Below are 23,415 nucleotides of genomic sequence, written 5' to 3' on the forward strand. Positions count from 1 at the left end.
TGAATATAGTGTTGACTAAGAGTCACTGCCAGCCCTGCCCTGATGCATATATGTTTCACTGGAGAAGACTTAAATGAAATGATTATACATATCATGAATATTTACAAAGTGAGCAGTTGAGATATATTATTGATATTGATAAAAAAGGAAGATCAAGCTAGACTATAGCTTAGACTGAATATATTCGTAGCAATATTTTATCATGTATTGTACTTCACAAAGTCATTCTTAGATCTTTGTATCTACTATAATAAAATAGGTTAAAAGCATTCATTTATATAGTACTTTATAACTGTCTAAGTCCTTTCATATGCACTACTTCATTAAATATTCACAATGGCTGTGATAGAGGTCAGCCAATTATAATTATCCTCATTTTAAAGATGATTAAGCTGAAGCTCCAAGAACGTAAGTGATGTATCTGTAATCACGAAATGAGTCAGCAAAGCAAGCTGTCCTAGCCATGCTCAACCCTATGTGTATCACCAGGGGTCTTGTCTGAGCTAAATAAAGTAAAATCCTTGATCATTTAACACTAGACATTTAGCTTTGGGACAAAAGGAAAAGAGAATATAGCACTATAATTCTTAAGAAATAAGAGGTCTATTTAGGGAGGCTTTCAGTTGAGCACCAGATCATAAATCATAAAGAAATTCTATGTGTATATGAAATTAAGAAATATTCAGAAAGGCAGGGGATTATTGTATAACCTTGTTCTGACAGAAATTATTTTTAAACCGGACATGTGAATACATTGTGGCTACACCTTGATGCCTTTGCATTCTGGATTTTTTTTCTTTCCCCATTCTCAAAATCACTGCAAATCAATGAATCTTACCCACCATTTCCTCAGAGTTTATTGCTTAGTTTAGAAATCCACACCTGCATTTGGTAGATTAATCTTAGCTATTCCCTCTGATTCTGCTAAAAACTTCTGCTCAGAGCCTCCAGAAAACTTAACTCTGCATTCTTTTCTCGTTGTCTTTTTCCAAGCTCTAAACCTGATGCCAAGATTTGTATTTCAACAACCTCTTCATAGAAATGTTAAACTGTCAAATTTGGGAAAGCTTCATTCATTTAACCTTCCTCTATTTCTTAAGAGGTCAGTGGAGAACTCTACTTAATCAGAAACCGTGAATTTACTGCCTTTCTAAGTGAACACTCTCTTGGGGTCACCACTGTGGTGCAATAGGTTAAGCCTCCTCCTGTGGCGCCAGCATCCCATATGGGTACCAGTTCTAGTCCTGGCTGCTTCTCTTCAGATCAAGCTCTCTGCTGTGGCCTGGGAAAGCAGTAGAAGATAACCCAAGTTTTTGGGCCCCTGAACCCGAGTGGAAAACCTAGAAGAAGCTCTGGCTCCTGGCTTTGGATTGGTGCCACTCCAGCCATTGTGGCCATTTGGGGAGTGAACTAGCGGATGGCGGATGAAGACCCTTCTTTCTGTCTCTCCCTCTCACTGTCTGTAACTCTACCTCTCAAATAAATAAAATATTTTTAAAAAGAACACTCTGTTGCTCTCACAGAGTGCAGAACTGTTTGTGTTTTTCTAATTTTCACTTGAAATTCACAAATGCATGTCTGTGGTATAGCCAGTTAAGCTGCCATCTAGGGCTGCCACCATGACTCACTAGGCTAATCCTCCACCTGTGGCACCGGCACCCCAGGTTCTAGTCCTGGTTGGGGCACTGGTTCTGTCCCGATTGCTCCTCTTCCAAGTGCTTGGGCCCTGCACCCGCGTGGGAGACCAGGAGGAAGTGCCTGGCTTTGGATTGGCACAGCACACCAGCCGCAATGCATCAGCCGTAGTGGCCACTTGGAAGGTGAACCAACAGAAAAAGGAAGACCCTTCTCTCTGTCTATCTGTCTGTCTCTTCCTCTCTCTCTCGCGCTAACTCTGCCTGTGCAAAAAAAAAAAAAAAAAAAAAAAAAAAAAAGCTGCCATCTAAGCACCGGCATCCCATATACGCGCCAGTTTGAGTCCTGGCTGCTCCACTTCCCATCTATCTCCCTGCTGATGTGCTTGGGAAAGCAGCAGAAGATGGCCCAAGTGCTTGGGCCACTTGTGCCCATGTGGGAAACCCAGAAGAAGCTCATGGCCCCTTGCTTCAGATCCGCCCAGTTCCGGCCAGTGCAGCCATTTGGGGAGTGAATCAGCGGAAGGAAGACTTCTCTCTCTCTGCCTCTCCCATCTTTCATATAAATAGATAAATGCTTAAAAAATGCAATTGCCTGAATATAAATATTACATATCTAACCTCTCCCCTTTCACCAAACCTGCAAATGCTTTCTCTATTAACTATAATTGCCAATAGCACATGTCAATGATTAAGAAATAAGAACTAATACAACTTCAGTTATATATGTGTGTTTATATGCTTTTTTTGTTCTTAATGGCTATGAACTTGTACCTGGATTGCATGTAGTGTACTAACGAGAAATACAGTACTGCTGTGAGACCATCACTATGTGACCACAGGCAAGGTCTTCTGCTAAGTATTTCTTAAATCCTATTTTATTTTAGCTTTACATAAACACTGTGGATTGATAATTACTTTGCAATATGCTTCCTTCTAAAAAGTTTGGGAAGATCAAAGACACATTTTAAAAAGAAACTTACGACAAATATCTCTGTAAAAAATGAAAAACACTTACAGGCACCAGGAATTTTTTAATCTCTTCCAATGCGTGACTCATACGTGAGTAAGCTTCCCCAGGTGGTGCAAACACTTCAATTAATACATGAAGTTCATCACTCAAGTGGGCATATTTGGCTTCCCCACTCTTCCTTAGTTCTTCTTCCTGTGAAAGAGGTTATTTTTAGAAATACAAATATATTCCTTTTGCATTGATTTGGCATTTACTGGCAATATGACAAAAGGGCATAATCTTAGATAATTTTCCATAAGTAGAAAGAAACCCGTTGAGAAATAAAAATCTGCTACAAGCCATTTAAAGATTTCAAAATCGTTTTTGAGAGATTGAATGATTACAAAAAGAACCTAGTATAATTATCATCTACAACAGATTTTAATCAGCTAAATGAATAATTCTAAGACCCTAAAAATCAGTCACACAAATGCCATTAACTCTTTGTGTACATCAGTACATTCTGGGGAAAGAAAGGATTTATTATGTTATTTTTCTATCTGATATATAGTATTTTACAGATGAGAAGCAAATGATTATCACCACATTGTTTAAGAAATCAGAACTTTCTAGCTGCGTTTTACTGGTTCATGTTGCTTGTTCATGATGAAAAGAAAGCTAGGGTAGGTAAAACCAAAACTTGTCTCCCAGCCTATGTTTTTTTTTTTGTTGTTGTTGTTTTTTTTTTTTTTTTTTTTTTTTTTTTTTTTTTTTTTTTTTTTTTGACAGGCAGCACTGATCCAATGGCAGGAGCCAGGTGCTTATCCTGGTCTCCCATGGGGTGCAGGGCCCAAGCACTTGGGCCATCCTCCACTGCACTCCTGGGCCACAGCAGAGAGCTGGCCTGGAAGAGGGGCAACTGGGACAGAATCCAGTGCCCCGACCGGGACTAGAACCCAGTGTGCTGGCGCCGCAAGGCAGAGGATTAGCCTATTGAGCTGCAGCGCCGGCCCCCAGCCTATGTTTTCATCATTGCAGGTTATCATCAAACTTTATATTCTCAGCATTTCTATAATTTTCTGCTTTATTTTGTTCAACAAGGGTATGTTAAAGGGATGGCAGTGAAGCTTTATGCTGATTTCAATTCTTTTTGAGTTACACAGCTCCTGCTTCACCAACAATGTATTTCTATTGGATGAGATTTTTCATACTACTATGCCCAAGCCGTTATTGAAGCCTGATTAATTCAGTGCAGATGTAGAGCAACTCAGTACAATGGCACATATCTTTTGATCATGTGTGGGAAGTATTTTATACACATCAGTTGCAACCACAACAATATTACACATATTCATATATTTTGAACTTTGACTAAATCAGGTAATTTTTATAATTGTATTTGCATGCTTTAAAATTTCTAGAAAGCAACTTTGGGTTAAGAGGTTAACATAAATGATATTATGTTTACATTCTTGTTCCCAACAGTTGTTAATGAAACAACAGTTATTTCACTGTACTTCAAAGCATAAAAATAAACCAGTGATTTATGGCTCAATGTTGAGATTAAATGGAGAAGTGACATGAATAGATTTAAACTGAGTAAATGAAACCAAAATTTGCTAATGTGTATGTTTACCTGAAGTGTGCAGTGTTTTAAAATGTGAAGAAGACGTGAAAGACATAGGAAGATGTCCTGATTTCCTATCTAGACACCCTCTGTCCACTCAGAGCTCTCTAAGATTAGCCTGGGAATCCAATCTGCACTTCACTTTCCACCTTCAACAAGGACTTGACTTTAAAGGCTTTTCTTAGTGCCCAATTCTGAGGCTGGGGAGAAGCATCGGCATTTGACTGAACTAAAACACACTCAGGAGATATAGTAAGCATTTATTTTCTCTTTGGATCCTCTTGGGATGCAAGCTGCTTGTTAATTCTGAGGCCAGCTTAGTTTAGGAATAAGTGCTGGAGTAGTTAAGAGGTTTCTATTTACTGGCCTTTTCTCGTTACATCCTAAGCTGATTTCCAGCTATTTATTTAGGGCCACTTGCTAGCCAAATTTTACAAAGTATGTGTAACATGTAATATGTGGCCTTAAAGTAAGAAGTGGAAACACTTGAGCCTCCTTAGATATCGCCAACAGTTGAGTCAATAAATTGATATTCATGAATAAATACAACATGCCCTTAAATACATAGTTTCCTCTGTTTCTCCTTCAACATCCTTCCATATAAGCAAATCTGCTTTTTTTTTTTTTTTTTTTTTTTTTTGGACAGGCAGAGTTAGACAGTGAGAGAGAGAGAGAGAGAGAAAGAGAAAGGTCTTCCTTCCATTGGTTCACCTCCCAAATGGCCGCTATGGCCAGCACTACACCAATCAGAAGCCAGGAGCCAAGTGCTTCCTCCTGGTCTCCCATGCAGGTGCATGTGCCCAAGCACTTGGGCCATCCTCCACTGCCTTCCTGGGCCACAGCAGAGAGCTTGCCTGGAAGAGGAGCAACCAGGACAGAACCAGCACCCCAGCCGGGACAAGAACCCCGGGGTACCGGCGCCACAGGTGGAGGATTAGCCTAGTGAGCTGCGGCACCAGCCGCAATTCTGCTCTTATGGTGAGAACCTTAACTAAAAGAAAGCTGCTAACCTGAGAGTTTAAACAGGTCTTCACAAAAACAACCCAGCAAGACAGATTTAAATTTAACATCAGCATATTTTACAATCTAAGATAATAAAATCATACAATATGTTACATTAATGCACTTTACTTCAGAAATATTTTACCTAGGTTGAGGGTATCACAGAGAGGGAAGAGAGGATACAATAGATCAATGGTTGGGGAAGAATGCTCTCATCTCTACACTTGGAAATCTGAGAGCTGTAATGTAGAATGGTTTCTCTATGCTTAATGATCTTAAATATTCATGTGACTGTCACTTTTATATTCTTCAAAGAATACATTGGATTGCTTCTGAGTATTTAGTGAGTTCTCACTCTTAGCTGATAAGGCAAATAAAGTAACTAATCAGCTTCAAGACATATCAATAATTTATTTCTTGCTTAGATAAAGTCCAAACTTGTGTTCTTGATATTTGGATGCCACTTCTCCACACAGATCCAAGCATCTGGGGTCTTGCCATCTTTTGGTTTCTCAGTCTTCATGGTTTTAGCATCAATGACATCAAGAGAATAGCGAACATGGTGGACAACCTCAAAGGTCTCCATGAGATAGCTTATAAGTAGCTTACAACATTCCTCCCTATATTTGCCTGATCATGAGACCAGTGACTGCGGTCTAGATATGAACTTAGAAGATAGCATAGACTGGTATATGGCCACCCAATCTGCCATGTGAACATACACAATACTCTATAATATAACGGTGTTCAAAAATAGTGTGATTAAATGGAAATATGTGAGGCACACACATAATTTAAAACATTTTACTAGGTGCATTCAAAATGCAAAGATGGTCAGGCATTTGGTGCAGCAATTCTGAGGCCCAGTGAAACACTCTTCATCCTTTATCAGAGTGCCTGGTTCAAGTCCACCTCTGCTTCTGATTCAGCTTCCTGCTGATGCAAAGCCAATTTAAATACTTGGATCACTACCACTCATTTGGGAAACCTAGACTGAGTTCTGGTCTTCTAGGTTTGGGGAGAGGATCTCTGTCTGTCTCTGTCCTCTCTCGCTGTTTTTCAATTAAGTAAATTAAAAAAAATTAAAAATACAAATATGCACATACGTATAAACAAGAGAAATTAATTTTAGTAATAGATTTTTAAAAATAACATCAGAAATATTTACATTGTTAATATACAATTAAAATATTTTTCTCTTATACCATCTTTGAATAAGTGTCTATTTCATAAGGATAGCACAGCTCAATTTGGTCTACTCACAGTTCATTGGCATAATAGTCACATGTTGCTAGAGCCCACTGTACTGAACAGCTTTCTTTCTAGACTTTTAGAGGGTACAGATACAATATGATAAAAATATTGTCCTCTAGGTTCTTATATTAAGCTTGAGTGCTTTAAGTAATGAATTTGTTTATTAAAATAATAAGTAGCTAAATATTTTATCTATATCATGAGTAGGAAGCAGTAGGCAGGAAAAACATACCTTTTTTTATTTATTTGACAGATAGACAGTGAGAGAGAGAAAGAGAGAAAGGTCTTCCTTCTGTTGGTTCACCCCCCAAATGGCCGCTACGGCCGGAGCTATGCCAATCAGAAGCCAGGAGCCAGGTGCTTCCTCCTGGTCTCCCATGGGGTGCAGGGCCCAAGCACTTGGGCCATCCTTCACTGCACTCCCGGGCCACAGCAGAGAGCAGGACTAGAAGAGGAGCAACCGGAACTAGAACCTGGTGCCCATATGGGATGGTGACGCCGCAGGTGGAGGATTAACCTAGTGAGCCCCTGGAAAAACATACTTCAGATATTCAGATCAACTATTTTTTAGAGATGATTTAAGCATCAAACATACTTACCCTCTGATGTGGAAATTGAATAGACAATATTCAACTTCCTAGAGATCAGAGTTAGTCAGGATAGAAGACAAGACTCAATGGAATAGGAGATGTCATGAATAAAGATGTTGAGGAAGAAAAGTTAGTCCAGCAGAATCTATCATGAGCAGGGCAAGCATTTGTTGTAGAGGTTAAGGTGTCAGTTCGGATGCTTACAGCTCATATGAGAGTAGCTGAGTTACAGTCGGCTCTGTTTCCACTTCCAGTGTCCTGCTAATGTGCATCTTGGGAGGCAGCAGATGATGGCTCAAGTAGTTGGCTCACTGCTACCCAAGTGGCTGACCCTGATGGAGTTCCTAGCTCCTGGCTTCAGTCTGACCCTGCCTCGGTTGTTGTGGGCACTTAGGGTGTGAATGAACAGGTGGAAGTTTCTCTCTCTCTCTCTCTCTCAAATAATTTCAAATAAATGAAAAAATAAATTTTAAAAACTATTTAAAATATAATCGACTATGAGCTAGTTATTTTCAAAATTAGACTATTATGGGTTATTTTCAAAATTAGACTTTCACATGTTCAAGAGTGTATTGTGTGTTTGAGTTCACCTATTGGGGTAAATCTTGAAAGGGCAAAATTCCCCAGGATTTAGTTCTTTAACCGTGACATTAATAATCTAATACTTAGCCACAGGACTTTTTTTGGGTTTTAAGAAAATTGAAGAACATATTGTAACTAGAAAATTTTATACAAATGTGTTATTATCTTTATTTCCTATATTCTCAAATAGTACTGCTCAAATGTTACTTGGCCTTTTCAACAGACACCACAATAAATGTTATTCAAACAAGCAGAAGAGTTATTTTTCTCTTTAGTGAACATCCAGGCTATAGAAACTACCGTGGCAGGTGTATTTTCTCTGCATTCTTGCCTCAGGACCCAGTCTACTCCTCTTTTTCATTCAAGTGAATCCCTACAATGTTGCCTCCATGTTGTTGGAGGTTGCTGTCCAACATCACTTCTGAATTTTACTTTATGGGAAGGAGAAAGGAAAAGTGGGAGGCAAATGCATCTTTTCAAGGACATATTTCCGACATTGCATGCATCATTTCTTCTCACATCTCTTTAGTGAGGACACAGTGACAGGATGGCCTTGGAGGCAATGGAAGCTGTGAAAATGGCCTCAGACTGAGTGTCCAGGAGCCCATTTGAAATATGGGGCTTCATGTATCATAAGATAAAGAATGAAAATGGTTGACGATAGCTGTTTCTGCTTCATCAGGGCTAACTAAAATAATATGCTACTAAGGTAAAATGTAGGTAAAACATACCAATCTTTATCAGACATTTCATAGGAAAATGAATGACACTAAATAGGGTCTATTGCAGCACACTGCAATATTTAATTTTTAAAGAGATATTGGTATATTTAATTTTTTAAAGAGATACTTGTCTTAGGGATTAAAATATATATTTCATCTTCTATGAAATAATGTTCCTCATATGAAATTAACTGGTAATTAGGTAATTTAACTCTCAGTTCAAAAGTATCACATTTATTGAAAGAAACATGTAAAAGCTCAAAGTACAAATATATTTTTCCAAAAATTCGTAACTATTGGTTGCATCTCTGCTGTACTTTTCTTAGTCTCTTTTTGTAGTAATAATAATAGTAGTAATAGAGTAGGAGCCATAATTTTCTTCTTAGGTGACTAACATGCAAAGTACTACTAATGGATTACCTAATTTTGTCTTCACAACTACACTTTGTGCCATACGTTATTTACTATATTTTACAAAACAAGAACCTACAGCACAGAGAGAAAAATTTGTCCAGTTTCACAGACTCTAAATCTTAGAATTGGATTAGAATCCATATAAACTCATTGCAAAAGTCAAGCTCCTACAGCGGCTTGAGACATCGCCCATGCCAGCGAAGAGTGCCTCGTTGCCCCATGTCAGCACGAAGTAGCTCTAAAGACAGATCATCATCCCTCTGCCCCTCCTGGACTATTGGGTCTAATGTAATCCCATACAACTCCTGCTTTATGAAAAACAAAAGGGGGGGAATGTTAGGAAACTGGCACTGTCTTATCTATGGCACAATCTACACCCTGACACCATCCTAGGCTCTAGCCCCCACTGCCATTGCTGGAAAGTCAGGTGGCCACATGGCACAACCACCGGTGTCAAGCTCCACCCCCATCCTAATGGGATTCGCTGCTTCTGCTTCCCTGTCCACCCTCTGGCAAATTTTTAAAAGGAGCTGTTCCTGAACACATGGCTCTCTCTTGGCGCCTCTCATCTTCTCTCCTCTCTTGCTCCCCTTTCTCACTTGTCTTCTCTTCTCTCTCGTCTTCTCTTTCCTCTCTCTCTTCTCTCTTCTCTCTTCTCTCCTCCCTCCTCTCCTCTCATCTCTTGCTCTCTCTCTCTCGCTTGCTCTCTCTCACTCTCTTGCTCTCTCTCCTTCTCTCTGTCTCCTGCTCTCTCTCTCTCTTAGGCTCTCCTTCTCCCTTTTCTCCTTCCTCACCCCTTCCCTCCAGTCTTCTAGGTGTTCTCCAATAAACCCTTTCCCCTACTCTGGTGTTTGGTGTGTTTTGGGGCGACCTTACAATATTTCTCCTAGAGATGTCTATAAATTGTTCCAAATGTTGTTTTGTCTTGCTGCAATTGTATAAATAGATACATAAATGAGTAAATCTTTCTCCAGAATTTTCATCACTATGTGACAGAAATGCATGATTTTGATAAATATTTTCAGAACTTTTTTTTACCATAAAAAAAAAGTCAAGCTCCTAATCACATGGGTATATTAAGAGTACATTATGGGAAATTAAGGGTAAGTAAATCTGGAATTCTCCCAGAATATATCTAGCTTCTGAAAAACTGTGACCAGTGGTCTCCCACTAATTTCATGGTGTTCAGGACCATGAATCACTGTGATTTCCAGAGTATGGCAAAGAGATTGTCTTAAATACCTAGTAATAGGAGCCATTTTTTCCAGGATCCATGTAACTGGTTTATTGGATCAAATAAATATTTATTCCCCAGTAAGCTATTTAAACTAAAGTCCTGCATAGGCATTTGATCTAGTAGTTACGATGGCCACATGCCATACTGGACTGCCTGGATCTGACACCTGCCTCTGTCTCCTGACTCTAGCTGCCTGACATTACGAACCCAGAGAAGTAACTGGGTCCTTGCCACCCATGTAGCAGACATGCATTGTGTTTCTGGCTCCTGGCTTCAGTATTGGCAAAGCCCTAGACATTGTAGGCCTTTTGGGAGTAACCAGTAGAGGGAGGAGGTCTCTCTCAAATAAATAAATGAATGAATGGATAGATTAGATTCTGTGGTAGCAATACTGTTCAATCTTGTAGACTTCCCTCTGGTATCCTCATATTCTTCAGGTCCCACCAAGTAAACCATAGAAGTAAAAAGCCAGTGGCATTTGTTCCTTAACATATTTACACTGTATTTGTTACTGTTATTATGTATTTTGTTATTATATTTGTATACCTTCTCTTTTGACTTTTTAAGTGTTTCCATATTTCCAGACCAAAAGCATGTAGGTTTTATAATATTCTACTATATTAATACAGAGTTTCTGTAGACACATTAAATACTCCTTCATATGTCCTTTCACAATATTTTGTCCCTATATCAATTACAATATGATAATCCCATTTTGGGATCTTTCTACACCTAAGTCTCACCATGTTCTCATGTCACAAGTTATTATACATACACCCAGTTTATCTTAAAGGACACAGAGAAGAAACTCAGTAAATTCCTATCAAATAATTTTACGTCGAGTGAAAGTCATTCTGCATTTTACTCAATCATCAAAACATATCTTTACCCTCTTGTTTATGATGTTTCTGCAAATGCTCAACCATTTATCTACTAAGACCTTGGAATGGAATGAGCTATTTACTTATATTTTTTAACTCTGGGAGAGAATTAACAAATTATTATCATTCAATATGTATTCATTAAATAAAGAATAAATAATGTATATAACCATATTGTAGGTATTTATTGAGACACTAAAAATTGGTACAAAGATCATTTAAAGGGGAAAGCAATTGAGCTAAAGAATATGCAGAAATAAATCTTCTTTTAAAAGATTTATTTATTTGAAAGGCAAAGTTACAGAGAGAGGGGGAGAGAGAGAGTGGGAGGGAGGGAGATCTTCCATCTGCTGTTTAAATGACCACAATGGACATGCTTAGAAGCCAGGCCAAAACAAGTAGCCTGGAACTCCATCCACATATCCTATGTGGGTATCAGGGTCCCAAACACTTGAACAAGTTTCCCTGCTTTCCCAGGCATATAAGCAGGGAGCTGGATTGGAAGCAGAGCAGAAGGACAACAGGAACCCATATAGGATGTGGGCATTGCAGGCAATGGCTTAACCGAGAGGTCCCAAAGATGTCTCTACTGAACTTTCCTAAAATGACCAGAACAGAGCTTTACTAGAGTCACCAGCACACCCTCTCTCTCCCCTTAACATCTCCATTTCACATCACAGAACCCAGCCCCAGCTAATGAGGCGCGGACTTTGAGCACCAATACATGATATAAAAATTATGTAAACAAGCCTCATCAGAATTTTTCATCCATTGAAGCCACTCCTTTTGTTAAATTTAGTATTTGAACCCATTAACTCTGGTTATTCAGTGATTTGCTAAGCACTGCGTATTTCCCCAGTGCATGTAAGTTAGTCTTGGGGGGCTGTGTTGTTACATAGCTGGTTATATGGTATTCAGCACTGGCATCCCATATGGGAGCTGGTTCATGTCCTGGCTGCTCCACTTCCAATCAAGCTCTCTGCTAATATTCTGGGAAAAGCAGCTGAAGATAGCCCAAGTGTTTGGACCCCTGTACCCAAGGTGGGAGACTAGGAAGAAGCTCTTGGCTCCTGGCTTTGGCATGCTCCAGCCCCCATCATTGTGGCCATTTGGAAGGCCTCTCTGTAGATATCTCTCCCACTCTCTCTAACTTTGCTTTTCAAATAAATAAAATAAATCTTTAAAAAAATTCTGGCTTTTCTCCTATTGTCAGTTAATTTGTAGGTCCCAATCATTGGAGCTAAGACCAAAGAGGAAATATTTTCTTCCCAACAATATGTATGCACATTCAGCGATAACTACCAAATTAAAACTTGCACATATCAAGTATTTCTTCTGTGCTTATCAGTACAAAGACAGTGTGGGGATTTAAGTAAAAAACAATACAACTAGTATCCCAAAAAACTATTGTAGTGATCATAAGCAAGCTAAAAAGATCAATCTTTTTGACAATGGCTCCTCTTGCCTAATCCTTACAATGGCTTGTTAACTTACTGGATAGTGGGGCTGGCAATTACATGAGTTCTTACTAGGCTGTTCCTACTTCAGGAAAAGCAATAGTGTGTAAATAAAGTCCTTAGTTATTGAATACAGGGTTCACACTTAGCAAATTTAAAAAATCTAAATAACTGGAAATTTTATACTAACATATTAGCAATGAGCACCCTATTAAAGACCAAATAGAATTTTATATTATTATTCTCATTGTTATTGTCATTCTATATGTATAGGAACAGCCATTTCAACAATCCTATGAGCAAATATCAACCAGTGCTTTCTCATAGACACATAGATCTAGGACTAAGAATGAGCCTTGGACCAGGATTGAGAAGGTGTCTTAAAGGGATTAACTTTGCAAACTGAAGCCAATATTTTGCTCATGTGGCCCTCAGATCCTTCAAATGCAAAATAAATGGGATAAACAGAGAGAGACTTTTCAGGTCTTGCAATAAAAAACTACAGTGGTCACAGAAAAGTGTCTTTCTATTCAAGTGTGTCAACCAACTTGTTCTAGGTATACAATAAAAATTCTAGGTAAAGTTCAATAAAATAGAAGCATTAGATAACTTTAGACATGATGAAGTCTAAGTCTTCTTATAACTTTAAAATTTCAATTCATCATGTGATTTTTCTCCAGAGGCATCCTGCTACTTAAATATTATTCTCCAAATGGATTATCTTTGATGATATATGACTAGGAATATTACAAATGAATGATCACTTTTCATGTTAATTATTGAGCATTTACAATAGGGCAACTATTGCATATTTTAAACACATTATATCATTTAATATTCATAGTAAGATTTAAGTGGACTATGGAAGCAGCAGAGTATAGTAGAAAGAACAAAAGGATTTTGGAAACAGTGAAGTCTAAATATTAATTAACAGCTCCGATACTTATTATCTATGGAGTTTGAGGACAGTGTCCAAGCTTTGGTTTTTATCTACAAAATAAAACAACTCTAGATGTCCAGAAGAAATTCAACAATGTATAAACCATAGGCATCCAGGCAGGCATTTGGACTAGAAGTTAAGAGGCTGGATTGGAACTCCAGCACGCCATGTAAGAGTTCCTGGGTTTGAGTCCAGGCTCCACTTCCAGTTACAGCTTCTTGCTAACATGCACCCTGAGAGGCAACAGGTATGTCTCAAGTAGCTGGGTCCTGGTTGCCTACTTGGGAAACCTATACTGGGTTCACATCTCCCAACTTTGGCCCTTGGCAGAACTCTAGCCAACACAGGCATTTTGGGAGTTAACCAGGACATGGGAGCACTCTCACTGTTTCTCTCCCTCTCTCTCTAATATAAATAAATAAATTAAAATTACAAGCACAGTGCCAGGCATACTTTAAAGACTCAAAATTTTTTTTAAAGTTTTATCTCAGAGAAACTTAAGGTAACTTGTCACAGTAAGAGGTTTGAATTTTATATTCTTGACTCCAAAGCCATACTCTTACATTAATGGATGTTTATTATGAACATTAAATTCATTTGCAAGAATAGATTACAAAGTTTCTAATTAAATGTTTCTTTGATGTAAGCAAGAATGCCCCAGTTTGATGTTAATTATTAAGCTAAATTTAACAGGTACCTTTAAGGAATGTATATTTGAAAACTGTCCTAAAATCACAAGCTCAAGTGTTTTAGAAAGTCAGGGAAAAATTACCATCCCCATATGTCTTAGCATGCTCAGAAGGATAGAAAAAAAGACCTTAACCTGGGCGACTAAAACAACAGACATGTATTTCTCCCACTTCTTTAAGTCCAAAATCAAGATGCTGGCCAGTTCGCCTCCTGGTAAGGACTCTGCAGAGGCATACTTTCTTACTGAATCCTAACCGGAAAGGAGGAGGCTTTGGTTTCCTCTTTCTAAAAGGGAGCTAATAAGGGGCTTAACCTTCCTGATCCCTCTCAAAGGCTTGGCTTTCCAGTACCATCATGTGATAGATCTGGGCTTCCACATAGGAATGTGGGACAGTGGGGGCTGCAAACATTTATTCCATAGCACTATGCCATGTGTTCTTTACTGAATTTGTGATATTCAAATACACAATACAGTTATTATCTAGAGTGTGTTATAACATTGAAAGGCTACCTATCATGGCAGTTAACCATCCTGCTTCTATTTCCTCATGGCCAGGCTTAAAGATACTAGATCTTTCACTTAATAGCATACAAAATTAGACAAGTGATTTCACTATTTTGTACTTCTAATTATTTACCTGTAAGTGATGAAACTGATAACAACACAGAAAGCAATAAACAAATCTAACTGTTACTAAAGAGTATTATAGTAAATATCTCAGATCCAACAATAAATCAAATTCCATATGAGCCAAAGGACAGTTATTCCAAAATTCCAACTAATCTTTCATGAGTAGCTCTTACATTAAAGGAAACAATAAAAAGTTGGAAATGTATGATATATAGTATATGCAAGTTTTATACTTTGTATTTCACTTAGCAATTATTATTTCCATATTTTATGCTTGGTGTTATAATTTACTTGAGTGCTTTTTGAAGCCTTTTTGTTCTCAAGGCTCAGGGAACTTTCTTTAACATAAATCCTCTTCAGAAATAAAAATGTCTATTGTCTGCACAGCTTTCACTATTAAGAAATTCAAATAAATATACATTTATTATTTATGCCTTGGCCTGAATGGGATTTGTCTAAATCCCCAATTTAAAATCATGTTTGAAAAGGCATATGTGAAAAATCTTTTATGCTACTGCAAATTGCCCCAAACTTAAACCCAAACAAAATGTTTTTATACAAATAAATGACTTACATCTATGATATATAAGAAATGATTAGGTACTAAAGGTGCCTCATTTTCTTGCTGTTTTCACTTCCAAATTTCTATTTTCTTTGAAGGGAATGTGGAAAGAATTCTTCCAGTTTAGAACATCCATCATTCAGATGCTCACCCTTGAGAGAGAGACCTATCTACTCTTACACACCCATTCAAGCACTGACTGATTCACCAAGAGCACAGTACCAGAGGCATCAGTGGAACCATAGGTGACTTTTTTTTAAATGGCCCAAGATTTTGAACACAGAGAAAGAACAGTGTCAATAGAAGTTTACTTTTCTTCATTAGAGGTTGCTGGTTTCCTAAAAGCCATGCACCTTAGTTTAGGAAATCAAATCATATACCCTAGGTTACATCAAGGATACTCTACTTCCTTAAACAATAATATGGTGCTGTCCAAAACAGCAAAAAGAGTATCTCAATACAATAATATCACTACTCAAGGAAAAGAAGGTAATTAATCTTGACCAAATGATATTTGTAGGGTAATTTCTAGGTTTTCCTCCCAAACTAACTTATGAGAGACTTTCACTCTCACATTTTATTTAAAAAGCAGTTGCTTAATAATTAAGATACTCTCAAGTATTTATTTGGTGAAAACAGGATGATTTGGAAGCATAATTATCTAAATATGCTTCTCTAACCACTTCTCAATTGCAACTGGATGCAATTGGGCTTTGTTGGGGTTTAGAATCCAGAATATGGAGATGCTTAAGCACTTAGAGAAGACTGTTGGAACCCAATGAAACACGGAAACAGGGAAGTGGGTCCTGGGAAGAACGTGGAAATCTGAAACCCATGAACTATATAGGGGAAGGGTATTTAAGCGTTCTTATTCTCCCTGACCTCAGAAACTTTGAAGAAACCAAGAACCAGCCTGAGCACAGCTTGCCTTTGAAAATGGGAGAAATCAGAGAAACAAGGAACAGAGATCATCCATCATCAGGCCCACAGGAGTGATAATCTCTCAGCTTTCCACTATTTAAAGCATTCCATCACTATTATAATAGTTTCAACAGCTAGATCTAACCTAGCAAGTAAAAATAACAACCAATACTAGCAGCTGTAAGGACAGAAAGTCTGGACACTTGCCATTTGAACATATGCCAATTGGATTGCAGGACGAGAGATATGAAAACTTGAATTAAAACATTTTTGAAGCAGTTGAGGAGATAGAATGCAGGCAGACATTCGTTCCCATGTAAGGACAATGACAAATCAAAGCTAAGAGGCTAAATTAATAATAAAATAATTATATATATTATATATATATATAATAATTGTCCCTGTAGAAAAATTGGGAAGAGATTTGCTTCTCCTTTTTCTTATACATTTACTTTAGAAAACTTGTAATTATAAGGGCTTTCTCCTCCCTTTGAAATGTATATACATCCTTTTGAAGGCTAGATTGGCCTATTTTAACCTTGAGGACCCAGAACACAGCAACCATCTCTGAAATGTAAACATCAACATAAAAGGGATAGCAGCCCCATCTAGCAAATCCTGTTGAGGGCAGGAGCCCAACTTCCAACCTCCATGGATGTCTGGATCCAAGTTGCAAAACTATCTCCTGTCATTAACCCATGAGAAGTTTGTTTTTCTTCTAGATAAAGCCGATTATCTACTTCAGATGGTCATCCTCATTATTAGGTAAATTTGGTATGAACCATGAGTCACAAATGGTGCTGTCAAGTCCTCTTACCTCGGGACTCGCCAGTTGTTCTTAATCTGGAAACATAGATGTAATCATTGTATCTGGCTGTTCAAAAGGGTGATATTTCTCTGTCTTTGTGATCTCTCACGAGACTGCCTGTGATGTGAATCTGGTTTAATGACCATTCAGTAACAAATGTTTACTTTTCCACCATCTTTGTGGAGGGAATTTGGGGGTTGGAAGAAGACTGTATTTTTAATTACATTTTCCCGACACCCATTGAAACAAATGGTAACAGCTGCAGTTCATACTCAGCTCCTGTCTATCTCCATGCAACCAGCATTTATTTGTATTTTTGCTTGAGGGCTTGTTCTGGCCTGGGGGACTGCTCATCCCAAGCAAACCCCAAAGCTGAAAAACTAGAGAATTAACTCCCTTTGCAACTTGCAACTAGAGACTGGAATATGGGAGGGAGGACTTGCATAAATACAACTTGCTCAACTTTTGGATGAAGTAACATGTGTATTTTACTTTCTTAGAGTTCCCTAGTGGATACTCCAGTTCTAGTTAACTGCTTGAAAATGCAACATGTCTGAGTTTCACTCCTTTTCTCTTTGTAATTTGAAAAAAAATATTTATTTTATTTGTTTGTAAGGCAAAGATACAGAGATACTGACAGAGAATCTCTTGTCTGCTTGTTTGCCTACCCAAAATGGACTTGATAGTTAGGGCTGGCTAGAATAAAGCTAGGAGCTGGGAATTCAATCTTGGCCTCCCACAAGGTGGCTGAAACCAGCTCCTGGAGTCATCACCTCTTGCATCTCAGGGTGCACTTCAGCAGGAAGCTGGAATTAGAAGCAAGTCTGGGACTTGAACTCAGGTACTCTGATATGGGCTGAAAGCATCTCAAGACGCATCTCAGCAACGAGGCCTGCTCCACTTTCATTCATTTTCTCTTCTTTCCTTTTTTTTAATGTTACTTCCTTACTCCTCTACATGGGCTACCAGAAATCTTTTTCCAAACAATTTCACATAAGGAAATCTTGCCATAATGCCTCTTCTGAGGGAATTTACCAACACAATTTAGTAGATAATACGGACAGGATCACGGAAATCAGAATTTTTGTCCAGAAAGGTTAAATGCGAAGGAAAGTCCATCAATAAACGAAGATCAGGAAGAAAATATCAAAGATGTGGAGAAAAGACCCAGGAAAGCTATTATGTAAATAATACCTTTTCCTTCTCCTTAACATAAATTCTACACAGAGAAAGAATACAAAGAAGAATATAAATAAAGAATCTTCAGATTAAAAAGGCTCACTTAACTCCACTTTTTTAATTTCAAAGATTCACACAGTAAAGTTTGTGAACTTTTAAATGAAACAAAAAGAAATAAGCAAACAAATAAAAAAATCCAAAAAATTCCAATTTCCAATGGACTTTATACCTAAAAAAAATCGAATTTAGAAATAAGGAAAATAAATATCATGGACTGAACACTAGACCTCGTGCTGAGTGCTGTGCATACAAAATTGTATTTACTACTCTAGACAGGGTACCTAGCACTCAATAATCCTGCTTCCAGCTCTGAAGTCCTTATGAACCCTGAGTTCCCAGAGCCACGGATGCACATGTTATAATAAAATGATATGTCATTGATTTTAACTGTCCCACTGTAAGTTATGGCATTTATTATACTCTTCTAAGAAATGCAATATTTGAACTACTTGCAAATAAGTCCATTAAAACTGTTCACTAATAGGAACAGACAAAGCCTATTTCCAAGAAGGCACAACAGCTTAGAATTAATGAGTATTTCAAATGCTCTGAGTGTATGTCAACTAAAACAATAATAATAACAAAAGATGTTTATCAAGCACATCAGTAGAGGTGAAAACATTTTGAAATCACTTAAATAGCACACTGATTCTTGAAGTAGGTGAGTCTTCCATTTCCAGAAGAAGCATTCTAGGCAGAAAAGGCTGAATGAAGTTGGAGACAGCCATCTTCTGAATTGGAGTAAGAGCCAGGAAGAAAAGTGTGCTGAACAGAAACCTATGAACCAATTAAGAAGTGAGGCCAGCTACTGAGCTGGATAAAGGAATCGCAGTAAAGTAGTCTTTACCCTGAGAGATATTACCAGAATTGCTCCTGAGCCTTATGATGCCGAAAGGGCAAGTCGTCACTGCCAGCCAATAATGGAAAAGCAAACACCAGTGAATCCCAGTTGGCAGGGAGCAACAGCTCAGATGCTTGGCTCTGAAAGAAAATTTAGAGGTAGAATTTCATTCTAGGGGAGGGCATCTTGTATAACCAGACATGTTTGTGGAGGAGGCAAAAATACGAAACTGAAAAAGCTCTGACCCAGGGTGCTAAAGTAGAATGACTTAGCCAGAGAGGGAAAAAACAAGAGCAACATCAACAAAGGCTACAAAGGCTGCTGAAAAAGTTTTTGCAGAGTTGTATAGATGCTGCCCACTGGGAAGGCAATGGTAACAGAGATCAATTTGACCTTGACGGAGTGACGTGCAATACTTTGAATAAATGCATTATGCTGTTCATCAGGCAACCAGACCGAGAAGAAAACACCATCAGTAGTATCAAGTGGCTAACCACTGACTAGAATATACTCGAAATCAGCGAGAAAAGGCCTCTACTTGATAGCGTGGACATGAGGTCAATAAATACCACAAGAAGATGAATACATACTGTTGCCACTTTCAGATTTCGGAAAATCAAACTTGGTAATATCAGTTCCTGCTCAGAAACCTCTGCTGACATCGCATTTACCTAAAGTTCGATTTGAACATGAGATTCCAGACCTTTTTAATCTCACACTGGCTTAGCACATAGGTTTCATTTTCTACCATCCTCTTTACAGACACCATTTTTCAATCACAAGAAAATCCTCACCTTTCTTGAAATCACCATCCTCTTTCAAACCTCTGTGAACTTCTGTTCTTACAGCTCAAATATATTCAGCTAGACATCACAGACTCGGTAATACAGAAATGATTGCTCCATAAAGTCTTAAGTGCAACATCTTCTAAGTAATACTATGTAGTAAACATATGGATTCATATCACTAATATTGATAATATTTGCATCAGAATATGTGACTGAATGAATACTTGTAAACACTGAGTATTTTTTCTGGAAGCCTCTGGACTTATATTCTGTGTATGTGAAAAAGAGAGAGACCGAGTACAGTTAAGTGATACTTATTAAATCAAAACTCAATGACTAGTAAGATATATAATATCTCTATATATTTAATTATTTTAATTAAATAAATAGTTGAACTTTCTATTGGCTGGATAAGTGCTTTTTGGTGGGAGTTAGGGGCATAGAAATCTGATTTTTTAAATGTTATCTTTTACTGATACTGGGCTGTCTTTTTAGTGGGTTTTCTCTCGGTGCCACAAACATAAAAACTTCTTGGTGTGCTTCCCCATCCTTTTTGTGAAAATTTCTCCAAAGTATGCTTTAATAACACATCTAAGCATATTGTTTAAGTTCCTGCTTTTTAGGACATGACCCTACAGGAGCAGAGGGAAACCAAGGCAGATAACTATTTGTCATGCAATCTAGGCATGCACAAAATAAGGACAATCAAACTGGCACTATGTTTTAGCCACACTAAAACATAGGTACACCTCTCAGAAGAGGAATGTCCCACAAACATGGAAATCCAGAATTAAAAGTCTGCCTGACCATGCTGGCCCAATCCGGAATGTCTCCACTCAAAATCTTGCTGATCATATCTGCCAAACGGCTTTCTCCTACCCAATCTATAAAGCTCTTTCCCCATCCCCTCATCAGGGAGGCAATTTGAGACAGATTTGCTAGCCTCCTTTCTCCTGAACAATAACCATGCAGCTTTTTCTCAAAGGATCAGTCTCAAGGAGAATGGCGGGCATGGACTTTATAACACAGCCATTTCCCCTTTCTGTTCTTTGCTCTGTTTTAGAAAATCTTATGAAACAATGTCTAAGAGAAAAATTTATCTTATATTCTTGACAAAAAGATCAGGTTGTAAATATTTTTACATTTTAAAATAAATCAGTTACTTTGGAAGGACCACAGTTAAGTAATACAAAAACTACAAGTACTATACATTTTTGTCTGATGAGTTTATCTCTCCAAGATTTTCTTTTTAGTCATAAAATATTCTGTCAATACTGAAAAATACAAAATCCTACTCCAGGGGTGCCTGAGAGCCTCTAAGAGAGCACAGGAGAGGAAGGATGTACTTGAGCTTTCTGTAACTATGCTTCAAGTGCCACTGCTTCTTAGAAAACTGACCTTGAACATGAGACACTGGAGCCATTATAAAATTTCTCTTGAACACACAATGACCTTTTTGCAGAAAGTTTTCATAAACAGCTGGTGCTATGGCATAGTGGGTAAAGCTGCTGCCTGCAGTGCCGGCAGCCCATATGGGCACCAGTTCAAGTCTTGACTGCTCCCCTTCCAATCCAGCTCTCTTCTATGGTCTGGGAAAGCAGTAGAAGATGGTACAAGTCTATTTGCCCCTGCACCCTCATGAGAGACCCAGTGGAAGCTCCTGGCTTCTGGCTTTGGATTGGCACAGCTCCTGCTGTTTCTGCCATCTGGGGAGTGAACCAGCAGATGAAAGTCCAATTTCTTTCTTTCTCTCTCTCTTTCTGTCTCTTTCTCTTTGTAACTCTGCCTTTCAAACAAAATCAATAAATCTTTAAAAAATTACAGATCATTAAAAATGTACTAGTATACCATTCCTAACCATTGGTCTTACAAAGCTATAAAACAGTTTTACAAAACTATATTTGCAGAAATATTGATACACACACTTTTTTCTTTTTTTTTTTAATTTTAGCTCCAAATCCTAAGAGAGAACAAGCAGTAATTTTTAAAAGATATTTGCTTATTTGAAAGGCAGAGTTACAGAGAGAAAGGAAACACACAGAGATCTTTAATCCATGGCTTCACTCCCCTAATTGCTGCGAGGGTCAGAGATTGGCCAGGTCGAAGCTATACTCCTTCTGGGACTCCCACACGGGTTTCAGGGGCCCATGTACTTGGGCCATCTTCCACTGCTTTCTCAGGGTCATTATTAGGGAGCTGGATCCAAAGTGGAGTAGCTGGGACTCAAACTGGTGCTTATTCAGGATGCTGGCTTTGCACGTGGTAGTTATACACACTGTGACACTACACCAGCCCCATGAATCTTTTTGAATCCATTTCATATCACCACAAAATATTTATTACCAGCTGCCTAGATTTATATAAGTTTCATTTTTATGCAAATGTTCAAAAATACTTATTTGAAAAAGTTGTGGGAAGGGAGGTGGAGATAGAAAGAAAAAGAGATTTCTCACCCTCTGGTTCACTCCCCAGTTGCTGGTAATAAGCCAGCACTGGGCCAAGCTGCAGCCAGAAGCCAGGAATTCAATCTGGGTCTCTTACAGGGTTTGCAGGGACCCAATAACTTGAGTAATCATTTGTGGTCTCTTAGGGTGTGCATTAGCAGGAATTGGGAATTCGGAGTGGAGCTGGGACTCCAACCCAGGCATTCAGATGTGGGATGCAAGCATCTCAAGATGTATCTTAACCACTATTCCAAATGTTTGCCCCATTTCTTGGAGTTAGAATCAATCTTTTCCTTCAAGGCAGCAAGTATCCTTAGATGCTTCATAAACAGACAACAGAAGAAAATCATAATAGCTTACAGTAAGGGAGTCTGTGCTATAGCTCTAATAATTAGAGAGTGAATACTGAAATAGTGAGAATCTACAACATTTTAATCCAATCTTTTTTCGCATTTCCTCTCTTTACCACAGCCAGTCTTAACAGGTGCATGTCTACAGCACTGTCAGTGAGCAATGATGAAAATATTTGGAGATAAAGGTCAAGGCCAGGAAGGCAACAACCGTTCTCCATGACTTCAAGCCCATTAAACCATATATATGGTTTGTGTGTGTGTGTGTGCATGCTGCTATTGCTGATTAAAGCTCTGAGAAGAACAGCATATTTTGACTATCCACATTGTCAAAAGCTGTCCTAGGACTTTTCTCAGCTATGATCTTATTTAAAACTTATAATAGGTTAAAATTATTTGCATTTGGACTTTTAAGGAAAGGAAGGGTTCTTTGGATAATTCAAAGTTTTAGGAAATGGATTGACTCAGATTTGCAGTTCAATAATAAACAGTAAGGCTATAATTGATAATTACATTTCATCTCACATCACAAAAATGGAGAATAAAGTCAAGCCTGAGGCTGGTTTCTGATCTGCAGGGTATTTTGCAGTTTATCTCAGTGGCAGCTATTCAAAGAATGAGCTGGCAGGGATGCAATGGCTTTTCCTGCACAGGAGCTCTCCTCAGTGAGCCAAACGTGAGGTACCAGGCAGATCACAAGTTTCCTGATCTAAATGGTCACAGGAATTCCAGTAAAGCCATAATTCTCAAGGGATGATTTTGGTCAAGATGAGTAGTCCAAGGGCATAGCCTACTGTTTGGGATATTTAGGATCAGAATAGGCATCAGCCTAGAACTCACCTCTAAAAG

At 38.2% G+C, this 23,415-nt stretch overlaps 1 protein-coding gene across 1 annotated transcript in view; it reads right to left on the reverse strand.

The window, feature by feature from the left end:
- Positions 1 to 23,415, reverse strand: part of KHDRBS2 (KH RNA binding domain containing, signal transduction associated 2) — a 629,201-nt gene that overhangs the window by 300,411 nt on the left and 305,375 nt on the right. The window contains exon 4 of the mRNA XM_062187562.1: positions 2,653 to 2,799. Coding sequence (XP_062043546.1) covers positions 2,653 to 2,799 — 147 coding nt within the window. The remainder of the gene's footprint in view (positions 1 to 2,652; positions 2,800 to 23,415) is intronic.

Source organism: Lepus europaeus, chromosome 3, assembly GCF_033115175.1.
Source record: "Lepus europaeus isolate LE1 chromosome 3, mLepTim1.pri, whole genome shotgun sequence".
In the NCBI taxonomy this organism is placed as follows: Eukaryota; Metazoa; Chordata; class Mammalia; order Lagomorpha; family Leporidae; genus Lepus; species Lepus europaeus.